This window comes from Xiphophorus couchianus, chromosome 5, assembly GCF_001444195.1.
Source record: "Xiphophorus couchianus chromosome 5, X_couchianus-1.0, whole genome shotgun sequence".
Taxonomy (NCBI): Eukaryota; Metazoa; Chordata; class Actinopteri; order Cyprinodontiformes; family Poeciliidae; genus Xiphophorus; species Xiphophorus couchianus.
In genome coordinates this window covers 30,104,564-30,118,237 of record NC_040232.1, presented here as the reverse complement: position 1 = coordinate 30,118,237, position 13,674 = coordinate 30,104,564, and the positions used below count along the sequence as shown (strand labels likewise).

Below are 13,674 nucleotides of genomic sequence, written 5' to 3'. Positions count from 1 at the left end.
TCGCTGTCAATTTTCAGACTGTGTGTGGCTCGGAGAGATGTCATGAAAAAGCAAACTTTAAAGAAATGAAAGGAAAGAAAGAAGACTGCTTTCTTAGAAAAAATCGACTGTACTGGTAGAAATATTTTTTTGTTGACATCCATTTAATATGAGAGGAAGAAAAACCTTTTCTTTCAGTCACTACACAACTTTCTCAAGGCTGTTTGATCAACACTTCATTGAAACTAGGCTCTGAGTTTCAGAGCCTAGTTTCTATATAAATCCAAGCTTTACTATGCTTCTTGTGGAAGTGAGTTTGATGTTTTTGTTTATTTTAAACAAATGTGGGTCCATGATTACTGGCACCACATGTAGAAATGTCCGAATAGTTCTGGAAACTAATAAACTCTTATGCATTGTGGCCTTTGGTCCACACAAAAACTGTTTAATGTCACTAAAAGTGACTATTTATAAAAATTCAGACCAAGGGTGAGATCTGAGAAAACCTTTTGTTTGTTTTTGTGTGTATTCATGAGGAAACAGAGATTTGGAGTCATCCACATTACAGTCTGTGACAAATAATGTGCAAATATATCCAAATACTCACTCTGCCCATCTTTCAGCATGTGTTTGATCAGATCCTCATCTGCGAACAGAAACCAGCGCGAGGTCAGGATTGTTACGTCAGAAGTGTGTGGGTTTTAGCTTTTGTGGGTTTGGCATGTTTAAATGTTTGTGCTTCACGTTAGTTTGTGGAAATGAAGGCATTTCTGAAACCGATCACGTGTGTACAGTATTTTCTAAATGATGTGGTGGAGGTATTTGTTTCTATAAAGGCCTGGCTCTAATCGTCTTCTGCTGCTCTTCTTAGTGAGGATACCTGGGACATGCCAGAGGAGGACACGGACGACCGGGACTGGCCGGAGCTGATGAGTGAAGAATCGGTGATGGGAGGGGCCGGACACGGGGCGGGGATGCCCAGGCTGAAGAGGGTGAAAGGGAGCCGGTACCTGGGGGATGACATGACCCTTAACCCCGAGGAGGATGAAGGATCCGATCCGCAACACAACAAACATTTCACCTCATCAGGTAGCCGCAGCTCAAAGGGCATAATGTCGAATCACACACTTCAGAGGTCACGACATTGACCTCGCGCTGCTTCCTGTTACAGATGAGGATCTGATCAAACACATCCTGGAAGATGGGCAAAACTTCTTTCCTCAGGCAGACGAGAGTGAGATGGCCGACCTGTACGTTATTCTTCTCCTATTTGGTAACATTTTAGCAAACAAGAACAATTTGCTGATGTTTGATTTAAATCTATGACTTCTACTTTAGGTCAAGTATTTTTGGGGACAAGACAGAAGTGATTCTCCTTCAGAAACTCAGTGAGCCTCTTACTGTAGAATCCTTCAGGAGGGATCCACCGAAAACAGCTTTCACCTCAAATACAGGTCTGTTTCACAAATGTGTGTAATTCTAACCCCACTTTATCCGTGTAAAATTACAAGTATTTCAGAGCTGAAACGATTAATCATAGCATATCTTATTTTATCACTCAGTTTTGAACAGTTATAGTAGCCTAGGCTAGCTATTCTGACAACATGCTAACCAATGTCAAAACAACAAGTTAATGGTGGGTAACTATGGCAACCAGGGACAGTTTAAAAGCCCATTTACGTTTTCTGCACTCAGGTTGCTCGCGCATCCATATATATATGGCAGTGTTAGTTTCACCTGGTTCAAATTTGGTAAAAAAAAATAAAAAGCTCCTATAAGCACCTTTTGACATCCAAAAGGCACAGAAATTTATCAATTAATCTACAAATAATCAATCAAACACTAAAGGAATGCTATTCTATTGTGTCTTTGGCAGTTATGTTGATGTTTAAAAAGGGAATCAAATTATTTGTTTATTTGCATCTTTTAATGCATTTCTGATATTGTATAAAAAATAAGCCTTAGGTGGTTAAATGAAAAATCTGCAGATTGTGGCAATTATTTTATTTATTTATTTTCAAATAATCGATTACTAAAATAATCGTTAGTTTGAGCTTTTTCAGGAATCATATTTCATATTTTGTCACACTACATCCACAAAGATAAACGTGTTTTGCTGAGATTTTATGAAACAGTCAGTAAAAGTGGAACATAACTGAAATAGAAAGATCATTTTTAGTGGTATAAAATATTTTTAAACGCAAATCAGAAAATTGTGGCATCAATTTGTATCTGGCCGTTTTCTACGAAAATTCAGTGTAATACATTACAACAGTGAACATTACCCTGCGCTTTTTCTGAAAAGGAGACACACCTTCCAAAAACATTGGATTTCTATTACAAAAACAAAAAGAAAACGTGTCATAATTACGCATTAATTTGTTACTCTATCACCAGAAATCTCTATACAAACAGTAAAATAATTGTGGTTGTGAAAAAACATGAAAAGGTTCAAGAGGTAAGAAGAGATTTCCAAGGCAGTGTACTGACTGAATACTAAATATATAGCAAATAATACAAATTGATTTACATGGTTTGGTTAAATCAGAATGTGAAGAATTAATATTAGCAAAAGTGAGACATCATTGCTGTGCTTACATACACGTACAAGCTTAAAAACATGAAGAAAAAAAAGTTTGAGAAATACTAAGGAAAAAGATCCTGTTGGTGACATTTTTCTGTTAGCATTATAATGTCAACAGAGAGCAGTTAATAGTTTATTTTTCTTGTTACTGAGATTTTCAGGTGAGTTTGGTCAACTTTACATTGCTGAAAAGGACAAGAAAGTCTCTCTGCAGCTAACTTCTTAAAGGCCAGGCTGAATCGACGTGATTTGATAATCTTCAGTCGGACTTTAAAGGTCACAGAAACAGTTTTTTTCCCCCCACGTGAATCAATTATTTTACAAACTGCATCTCTGCCCACCATGGGCACCGCAAAACGTAACGTTCTCCATATTCATTACTTTTCAAAACAAACATTACCTTTCAAGGGAAAGCTATGGTTTTCTGTTGAGTGTTTTTACGATCATTAGCAGTGTCTAGCTAAATCATCTCCCTCAAAATCTCTAAAAGGTCAAGTTGTATGAGCATTTTCTCAAAGCACTGTAGTTTTTCAGATTTCTTGACGTGTTTTAACCATTGATTCCTGTTTCTGTGGCTCCAGTTGTGACCGATGTGTGTCGTCCCCGACGGTTCCCTCCCTGGTGTGGACAGGCGGCGCTGTGGGGCAGCTGGGCAGGAATCGCTCTGGCCAGCTGTGTTTCCATTTGGGCGGGCCATGGGTTCAGTGAGAAGGCGGCCATGATGTGGTTAATCTCCTGCTTCGCCAGTTTCTTGTGCTCCTGTCTGCTGCTGGAGCCAATTAAGGTTAGCACACCCAAACTCTTACTCTTAGCGATGGTAGTAAATGATCCACAGCCAGACTAATTTCTAATTTAATCATGTTTTACACGTTCATCAGTTCAAATTAGGAATGCAAACAATGAATTAACTCACAATTAATTGTCAATTAAGTGTTTATTAGATTAAAATTAGTTTGAATTTATTGATAATGTCTGTTTAGACTCTTTTAGTGTTGTCGTGATTTTGCCAATCAGCAGAGGGCACAATTGGTCATCTTTAAGCTGAGCCAGTTGATACAGAAATAAAGATGGTGGCAGGCCCAAAAACAGGAAAGAGAACACTTTACTTGGTTCTATTTTGAAATATGAACATTTGACAAACTCCTTAAGTCATCACCTTAATGGCGCTCATTCAGCTGAGCTTCATGACGGAGCAGCGTCAACTTCCCATTCAAAAATTACTGATTTGCTAATAAGACGAGGATGTGGTGACAGAAAAGCAGAGCATAAAGCAGAAAAATTGTAACAGGCTGGAAAAAGAAATGATGTGACAAGATTGATTTTGAGGGCTTTCGTGAGTTAATTCACTTCATGGAGCAAAGTTTGGATATTGCTTCAAGAGTAACCACAGACAGTACTTTTGTATGACTATCTCTGTTCATGGGGTTTATGTGTTTCACATATTTTATTCTTTTCATCTTTTATTTCTCTATTCCGCAACCCACAAGTTTCCTGTTTTGCTGTATTTTACAAATATGTTGAAGTTTAGTCATGTTTATTCTGTCAGTATTTAATACAACTGACAAAATAATGTCAGCTATGCTATGTTATGGAAAGACATTTGGCCCTCTTGACACAAGAGAAAACTCAGATTTTTAAGAAAATATTTGCTTATCAATAAGTTGTTAGTCAATTGATAAGATCAATCAACTTTAGATTAACTCATTAATCGATAACTTGTATTCAAACTACTTCCCTTTATGTTTCTGGCACTTACATGATGTTTGTTTTGGCTAAATTTGGCTTTGTTTATTTTAAAATGATAAAATTCCCAGTATGGTTTTTCAGTTCCTCCTGCAGTTTATCAGAGTCGGGCGTCTGGTTTGGTGCAGATCCAACGTTTACAGACCTAACAGCTGCCCTCTGCTCTCAGGTGCTATGCGAAGCCGTTTACTTCGCTGTGTGTGTGCGCCGGCTGCGTCCGGAGGACAGCGACGTGCTGGTGGACTTCCCACGGGAGGAGCGAGTGGTGCAGCGGGTCGCCAGGGTGAGACCGCCGCAGGGCTTCGCTCTGTCTCAGGCTCGGCACCAGGCCCGCAAGGTCCACATGCTGCACACCATGCTAAAGGTTGGTGGGAAACAGAGACTCTGAGCTGGAGGCATTCAAATCTTTGCTTTGTTGACTTAACTGAAATTATTGTTCCCGTTTTTTGTTTTTTTTTTTCAGAATTTTCTGGTTTACATGTTTTTCCTGCTGGTCGTCCTGCTTCTGAACTACTCTGACTCGGCTAAAGACACGCACAGCTTGAGACTGCGGACTCAGCTGCAGCAAGCCCTGCACACTCCAGAGTACCGCACCATCAGCAGGTGCTCACACAGTGGAGTTGTGGTATTAAAATGTAACCTGCTGTGATTTTTCAGTCCCATTTGGCTTATCTGTCAAGTGTGGGGAAGTCATTTGTTTTTTGAGACATTTTTACGAGCTTGAAATGAACAAAGCGAGGTTCATCAATAAAAGCTAATTTGCTTTTCTCTGCCCACTCTAGCGTCTCTATTGTACGTCTCCTTTGTGTGGGTGATGAATACGTTTCTTTGTCTTTCAGACGAGACGACGTCCTGACCTGGCTTAATGGATCTCTGCTGCCTCGGCTGCTGGATGAGTCGTCTCTCCTCAGAGACACAGGAAGCCTGCTGCTCGGCTCCCCGAGGCTCCGACAAACCCGTGACATACAAGGTGAGTTAACTCCATTGTGAACTTTGACCTTTAACCCACCAATGAGTCACAGCTCCTCACTGACAGTAGTTTATTTGTAGAGATGCTTTTTATTTTGTTGATTTTTTATTTTTTTTTTTATCTTAAGACCATCTACAGTTCCCGTGAGCTAAGTCTGCACAACGTTAGGCATAAAGCATTTTATTAAGACAAGTTTATTTGTATAACACATTTCAGCGACAAGGCAGCTCAAACTGATTTATGTCATAAAAACATCATACCAATTATGAAACAAGTAAAATACATTTTGTCAAATCACGAATATCACCAAGCAAATACACATCAAATATGTTGACCAGTGTTCCAGTTATTAGTAATCAAAAGCAACTCTCCACATGTGGGTTTTTAGCCTTGATTTAAAGGAGCTCAGTGTTTCAGCATCTTCGCAGTTTTTTTTGGAAATTCCTTCCATATTTATGGAATTTTGGACCCGAGTGGTCTGGAAACTGTTACTGCTTAAGCAGATTAGATCAATTCTTTGTCTAAGTAAATTAATTCAAACAGCTTTTAAAAAGCATAAATATGCTGTAAGCATCATCACTATTTTACCAAGAATCCCAATAAATGTCTGTAAAACCTTCCATCTCTCTCTTTCTCAAACTATTTGACTATTTGTCTGTATTGATGAAAATGCAACCGAAAAAGATATGTTGAAGTCTGCCTAAATCAGCAAGTAAGTCTTATTCTGTAGAACCGATTGAATTTAAAGATGATGATCAGATTGTTGTTTTGCTCATCTCTGACATTTTCCTCCGCCTGCAGCTGGTTTCAGACCAAGAGAACAATCGCCTCCCTTGGTCACATCCCTGACTAGAGCCGCAGAGAATGACACAGTCACTGGTGCGAGCCATATAGATTGGTAAGAAAAACATTGACAACACGACTGATTGTTCTCGGCTTTACACGGTTTGGATGGCAACAATTTCTTTCAAACATATGAAAGAAATTGTATCTTTTTTCGTTTGTTTGTTTTTAAAGTAATCTTTACTGTGTTCGCTCACTTACTTTCCAAGGGCTTGGATGGAGGAGTCCGACAGCAGAAATGTGCTTCACCACTTTAACAGAAGCCTGCAGGAGGCCTCTTCCTCCCTGCAGCAGCTGCAGCAGCTGCACTGGATCGACCACAGGTAACGACGTGACTGTAGGAAAATCTGGAGATTGGGTTTGAAATGGAGAAATGTGTCCTCTGCTGCATAAATATGTGAAACATCTCACAGAAGTATTCATACTTTTTCGAACGTTTCACATTTTGACATGCCGCAACCTAAGACTCCGACACATTTGTGGGATTTTATTACAAAATAAAAATGGACTCAGTGTGGTCTTTCATTTTGTTGGGACAGCTTTTGTTCCAGGTCCCTAATGTTCACAATGGAGAAAGCAACAATTAAAGACGATAAATGTAACTTGAATCCTTCTGCTTTTTTAGCATTTCTTTTGTAATAGAGCTTTTGACACAAGCACATTGTTTTAAAAACGGCAAATGAAACATGCTGAAGACGTCAGTCTGATGAGTGTGTGTGTGTGTTTGCAGGACTCGAGCCGTGTGTGTGGAGTTCTCCCTCTACAACGTCAACACGAATCTGCTGGCTGTTTTCAGGTTTTTGTTTGAGTTCCCAGTTTCTGAGCGCGCTCAGTCCAGCCTGGAGCTCAGTGTCCTCACTCTGTGGCCGATCACAGGCCTGGACCTTCAGCTTCTCCTCACGGTAAATCCGCCTCACACAGCAGCGAAACGTGAGACGTGACTGAAACCTTTTCCTCCGTTCCTCTGACCTCTGTGTCTGTCTGGTTTCCAGTTGGTCCTCCTCTGCTTCATCTTGTACTTCCTGCTGCGAGGAATCCTGGGGCTCCTCAGGGAGGGCTACACGTACCTGTTGTCATTGTGGAGAGTGCTGGGTATATTCAAGCTGTGTCTGGCAGCATCTGTGTGCGGGCTCCATCTGAGCCGCTCCGTCATGGCCAGGCAGCAGTGGACGTTGTTCCTGAAGCGACGCCGAGATGCCTTCACGGACTTCCACCCGCTGGCCAGGCAGAGTCAGCTGTACGCCGTCATGTCTGCCCTGCTGCTGTTCATTCTGGTACTAAAGGTAACGCAGAAAAAAATGAAATATGGTACACTTATGATGCTTGGTTATTTAAAAGGATCAGTAATTGTGTGAAACGCTGAGATGCAGAGGAGACAAAACAACATTCAGCTGCAAAACAATTTAGGGTGAAAATCAAATAAAAAAAGATATTTATAAAACATTTATTGGCTTCTGCTGTACGTATGTGTAATAATTCAGGAAATAAATCCATCTTTTATTGCAGTAGCATAAACATGAATGTAGTTCTTGGTGAGATTTGGAGATTTTTGTTTTTACCAAAGATGCAAAGAGAAATCAGGCTGGATGGATTAAGCTGTTGACAACTAGTCAGAAACAAAATTTTATCAATTTACTGTCAGTGAGCGCATCAAATCTGAGTCCTATTCGGTTACAGTCACAAGAACACTCTTCGGTGAACAAGTAGTAACTGTGGGAATGGGAAGCATATTTTCTGTGACAGGTTTGAAGTTCACTCTTTTACAAATGGTCTTTTACAATCTGTATTTTTTTAAAATAAGGATATGTAACGTTTATTTGGTACTTATTGGAGTCTAATGAGGGAAATTTAAAATACATTGCTGCATTTACAACTAAAGTGCATGTAAAGCATTTTCCCTTTGTTTATATTTATTGAATCTTGTACTCTCTCCCCTGTTGGGCACTCAGGCGTCGCACCAGTTGCGTTTTCTCCGGGAGTGGGCGGTGTTCGGCAGAGCTCTGCGGCGCTCGGCCTGGGAGCTCCTGGGAGTGGCGTCGGCTCTGCTGCTGCTGCTCCTGGCTTACTCGCACGCAGGACACCTGGTCAGATATCCCCCCATGTTTGGTTTGTCCTCTGCTGCATCTTCTGGTGCAGATTTTAACTTTTATGTAACATTTATTTTGGATTGTTTGGCCTCTTCTCCTGTGACTTCCCACTGCAGCTCTTTCACTCTGTGCTGGACGGCTACGGCAGCGTGAGCGCCGCCTGTCTGTCGTTGTTGGGAGCCGGGGGGAGAGGCCTTTTATCGTGGCTCCCTGCCTCGACAATGACCGGTCCCTCACACACCGTCTCCTCCCTGGCGTTCCACGCGACCTTCGCCGTCCTCCGGCTGGTTTTCCTGTGGTTGATCATCTCTGTGCTGCTGAGGAACTACCGGCGCGCCCGAGCAGAGCTGTACCGCCCCGCCGTGGATCTCCAAGACTACGAGATGGTGGAGCTGTTTGTCAGACGACTGAAAATGTGGATGGGACTCAGCAGGACCAAAGAGGTACGCCTATTGTTTTACATCCGTGGTTAATGGGATTTTGGCCAGTTTCTGACCAGGACACACCTCACCTGTGAGACAGGATGGAGAATTTATTAGCGTTTTCTCGAGCACATCATTCAGATTGACAGATTTGGGAAAGTATGCATCTGGCACCACAATCCAGAAAAGTTTTTTTTGACCAAAAAAAGGAAACAGATTAGGTAGATTTTCAAAAACATACCATCCACAGCTCACTGTGCATTTGCAAGATAGACGAGGTCGACAGTGGTATTCGATACATTAGAATATGCTTTCTGATGAGGTTCATTCATCAGATTTAAGGTACTTTTTGAAGATGACATTTAAGCTTTCATTAAGCATACTTTTTTATTAAACCCACATTTCTGTGTTCTATGGAAAACACATACATAATAATTCTGAGTACCTAATAAATAATTTTCTAATACTGGAAAAATGTCATATTCACTGTAGCAAATACTCTGACAGAAAGCCGTGCTTTGCTGTTTTTACAATGAGGTCAAGTCTTTTGTTTGGAAAATTTGGCACTTATAAGAATTGAGATATGTACTGCACTGAATGTATTGACCGAATCCTCCTTTAGCATTCCCCTCTCTGTTTAGATTATCTTCATACATATAATTGTCTTTTCCAAATGCTGAGATTGTGGAAACAGCATTCTGTATAATTGAAAATAAAGTTTTGGGGAGGAAAAAAAAGGGTAAAAATGTGAAGCACTTTTCCAAATAAAAAAATAATAATTTGGCTTGTGTCTAATTTGATTTACACTACTGCTCAAAGTTTGGTTCACTTTGAAATCTCCTTATTTTTTTTTATAAAAAAAACACAATTTTCTTTAGTTAAAATAACATTAGATTACATTATTTAAAAATATAGTCTGGACATTGTTAATGTGATGAAAGAACATCGGAAACTGTCTCTAGCAGAATAGGAGCAGTACATTAGATTAATAAAAAGTGAGGGTTTTTTGGAAAAACAAATGTTTTTGGGTGACCCCAAACTTTTGAATTGTATTGTATTTGGCAAGAGTTTCATAAGGAAAAAAAGTGAACAAACCAGATCCACAAATACTCAGTCTGATAATTCCTTCTTTCCCTCACAGTTTCGTCACAAAGTCCGTTTCGAAGGCATGGAGCTCCCGCCGTCCCGCTCGTCCTCCACCAGCGACTGCAAGTCCCTGTGTCTGCCCCCGCTGGACAGCCCGGACTCCGCGCCCACGCCGGACAGCATCGATGCTGGCTCAGAGGCCTCGTGGCGTCCAGCCTCCTCGAGCCCCTGCAGCCTGACGGAAGCGCCCGGGGTCAGTCTTGGCCTGGGCCTGGGTTTGGGTCTGGGTCTCGGCCCTGGAGTGGTGGTAGGGGGCACGAGCTGGAGGGAGAGGGCGGAGACGGAGGCCTCTCTGAGGAGGCTGCTCCCAACCCTGGACGCTCTCCTGCAGCAGCTCGACCGAGTCAACATGACGACAGACGATGTTTACCACATCGAGTGCAGGCTGGAGCGGGCTCAGCGGAAAAGGAGGCGCAGCAGGAGAGAAAGAGGAGAGGACGCTCATGACAGGAGAGGGGAGAGTAAGCAGAGAGGGAAGGGGGACGACAAGGATGTGAAAGAACGAAAGACTGGAAAAGAGAAGCACACCAGGGGCAGAAAGGAGAAAAAGACTGAACTTCCTAGAGAGTCTGCTACCAAAAAGACTCCGGTCGCCACGCCGATTCCCTTTTCAAAGCCCAGACCTACATTGGCCTCCGCACAGCCCCACATCTTGCAATCATCAGTCACAGATAAACCCACCACTGACCCCACCCCAACAAGCACTTCCTCTCTCCACAACCCACCCTCCAAAACACCCTCCGCTCCCTCATACCCCCGAGCACCCACTCCCTCCCTGCTGACCGCCCGAGTCCCCACGCCCATTATTACCCGAGACCGGGACCCGCAGGCGGACAGAGAGACCCTCCCTTCCTCAAGTCTGTTCAACCACCCGGCTCACACCACCACCATCCCCACATGGAAGAGGAAACGGAAACCCCCGCCCCTGAAAAACAAGGTGCACCCCACTTAGCAGGTCGTCCCCAAAACCCTTAGGGGTGAGTGGGAACTAGAGGAGAAGGAGAACGTAGGAGGAAAACGTTGGGTTAAGGACGAGAGGAGAACGAGGACAGCCGGTCTTGTCCCCAGACGCACCTCTTTAAACCCTGGGACAGAGAAGCGAAACCGAGAGGGATTGCAAAGAGATGAGAAAGTTGCGTAAAGACGGAATAATTGAGCCAGTTGTTTGAAAAAATTTAGGGTAATCGGAAGAAGAAGAATTCGGTCTTGGCTCACTCTTAAAGCATGGTGCAGGTCACTGGATGCTACCTAAGCTGACCGATGAAACAGTGAAACCAAGAGATACTTGTGTTTAGTTCTCCAAAACCCCCTCACCCTTTCCCCGTCGTCATGTGATCCTGGAGGTCTCATGGCGCTGTGACAGGAGCACAGGAAGGTGCTCACCAGACTGTACAGCCACACTTCTCTGTATATTTGTTTGTCTTCATTTTGTTAAATGTCAGCAGTTTGGACAGCACGGGTGCTGGTTCAAGCCATCCATGTATCCTGGAACCAAAGATTCCTACAGGAACGCACATCGTACATGCATGTATATAACACTGTATATACATATCAGTAGATGGAAATGTGCCTTATGCAACCGGCCCTACGAGGTACGAGGAGAGGCGTGCACGTGTGTGACGCTGTTGAGATTTCAGCAGTCACTTCTTGAGGATGCTGATGATACAGTGCCGGCCACATATAGAGGTAAACGTGTGCGAAAGTCTAATGTTTTAGCACAGCAGAGTAATATCACGCTGAAAAAAATTTTAAAATCTCAAACTTTAATTTGAGAGCATTGATTCGGTGAGGAAAATATGTGCACAGAAATAATGATTTTTAATAACAGAACTATGTTTGGTACTAAAGCAAACTGAAAGACTAGCATAAAGAACAAACTGTTTCTATTGAAAAGGATGAAAGCAGCACAGACAAAATAAAGAATTAAACTTCAGTAGTCTAGTAAACTCAGTCAGTTGTGACAGTTGTCTAGACTTTGTCGGATTCTTGTGAAACTTTGGAAATGTTCACTTCACACCCGTCCTGCTTAGTCCGCTTCAATCAAACTCTTGTTGGTTTGCCTTAAACGTCCAATCAGACCTTGGTGTGCCTTAAAACCTTGGTCACATTTCTGTTCAAGTCAACAGCAAAAGCAGGAAGTGGATCATAGCGCAGGGTATTCTGGGTAAATACAACCAAAACAAACGTGAGAGTCTTTCACTAGTGGTAGAAATGGCTCATGGTTTTTTGCCAAAAACAAGAGAGAAATCCTACAACTGCTAAAATCTGACACCACTCCCTCTTTGTTTACATTTTGTGAAGGAGGAAGTTGCGATCACGTCCTTCACCGGTTCTAGCTGCAGTGCCACCACAGGCAATGGTGGAATCTCATGGTTTCAAACATTAAAAAGTATGAGATGTTTTCACACAACATCTCAGAAAAGTCTCGTATGTGCTCAAACCACAAAAGTAGCACTTTAAAAATACATTTAAACATAAAAACCATCAGCAGATCAGTAATACTAGATGATTTATTTGACGGCTTTTCACACATTTTTTCCTCAATAAATATGGCAATAAATGTGACCAGCACTGTTCATGTGAGAGAAGGGAGATCGGAACCAGAAGAAGCGACAGAACGCTAAGGCAGAGTTCTGAAGGAGAGTCATAGTAAGTGCTAACAGAATAAGGGACTAAAGGATGGAAATGAAGGTTATATGGGCTGTTTCAGCTAAACATGACAGAAGTTCACCAATTATAAAGCTATACTGACTCCCATTCTGATTATATTTCCTGTTGTTGTATTTAATATGGAATCGAATTTAAAGCACTTTTTTCTTTCTATTGTAGGTCATTTTAAATGCGATGTGGCATAAAGTAATAAGCTTGGTATCTATGCCAAAAACAGAAAGCTTCACTCATACTGTACTTAATTACTTAACCAGAAGTGCTGCCAAAGCTTTTAAATCATTTATGCATTTTGATTTTATCTAGACAAACTTTCATTCTTTTTTTTTTTTGTACTTGCACTTTACTCTTTAACGTAGATGATGTTGAACACCATATTTAATTAATCATGTGTCAGGTTATGAGTACATTTACGTTAACGGGACATTTTCGTAAGTATTTCCGCCGTGTTGTTAAAGCAGTGGCTTGCGTTTATTCGTTTGTTCGTTCGCCAGCTCTTTGATTTGTTATAATTTTGTCGTATCAACACGCGCACTTCCTGTGTCCAGTGGACAAAACTCAGGGAACCCGTCCTCTCTCTCTCTCTGTCACAGCTGGAGCCAAATCCAAGCAAAAGTGTCCAGTTATTAAAAGATAATCCCATACTGGTATTTGTTATATAAATACTGAAGGAGCGGTACTGCATTGTGTTGGCCTCATTGTAAAAGAGGATGAATGTTTGGCTTTTCCAACAAATTGTTTTTTTGTTTTTTACTTCATCCAGCATTGAAAGACACCCCTTCTCACTGTGTACAATTTGTGTATATATTTGGGCCTATTTGGGATGTATATATTTCCGCTTTTTGAGTATCTGTATTATTTGTGCACAGTGGCACACACTTATGTCAAGCACTGGCATTGCAATCTCCAAAGTTTTACATTTTTCTGGTCTAACTGATGCACAACAGCCAAAACGTTTAAGTCATTCAGTGTTTGACAGAACTGTCAGTTCAGTAGAAACCACAGGAAGTTCAGCAGTCACTTATCCTCTCTTTGTGTAGTGTGTGCAAGAGCATGGTGAAAAAAAAAAGCTAAACTGTGTGTATCTTTTTGCAGTCTGTTGTATAAAGCTTTGTGATTTGAAAGTGAATTTAAAAGCACTTCGCTGCGCTTTCTCCCCTTGTATCAATGCAGTTGTAGCACCTCTCATGCTTTTGCACTTGACAAAGTCGAATAAAGTGTTTGACAGCTAAA

The 13,674-nt window shown here is 41.7% G+C and overlaps 1 protein-coding gene across 1 annotated transcript in view; it reads left to right on the top strand.

Moving 5' to 3' along the window:
* pkd1a (polycystic kidney disease 1a) overlaps positions 1-13,674 on the top strand; it is a 71,633-nt gene extending 57,959 nt beyond the window's left edge. The window contains exons 42-55 of the mRNA XM_028017602.1: positions 851-1,068; positions 1,151-1,229; positions 1,318-1,433; positions 3,145-3,347; positions 4,476-4,670; positions 4,770-4,909; positions 5,146-5,276; positions 6,078-6,174; positions 6,329-6,442; positions 6,850-7,021; positions 7,112-7,402; positions 8,069-8,203; positions 8,323-8,649; positions 9,770-13,674. Of these exons, the coding sequence (XP_027873403.1) occupies positions 851-1,068; positions 1,151-1,229; positions 1,318-1,433; positions 3,145-3,347; positions 4,476-4,670; positions 4,770-4,909; positions 5,146-5,276; positions 6,078-6,174; positions 6,329-6,442; positions 6,850-7,021; positions 7,112-7,402; positions 8,069-8,203; positions 8,323-8,649; positions 9,770-10,726 (3,175 nt within the window). The 3' untranslated portion in view covers positions 10,727-13,674. The remainder of the gene's footprint in view (positions 1-850; positions 1,069-1,150; positions 1,230-1,317; positions 1,434-3,144; positions 3,348-4,475; positions 4,671-4,769; positions 4,910-5,145; positions 5,277-6,077; positions 6,175-6,328; positions 6,443-6,849; positions 7,022-7,111; positions 7,403-8,068; positions 8,204-8,322; positions 8,650-9,769) is intronic.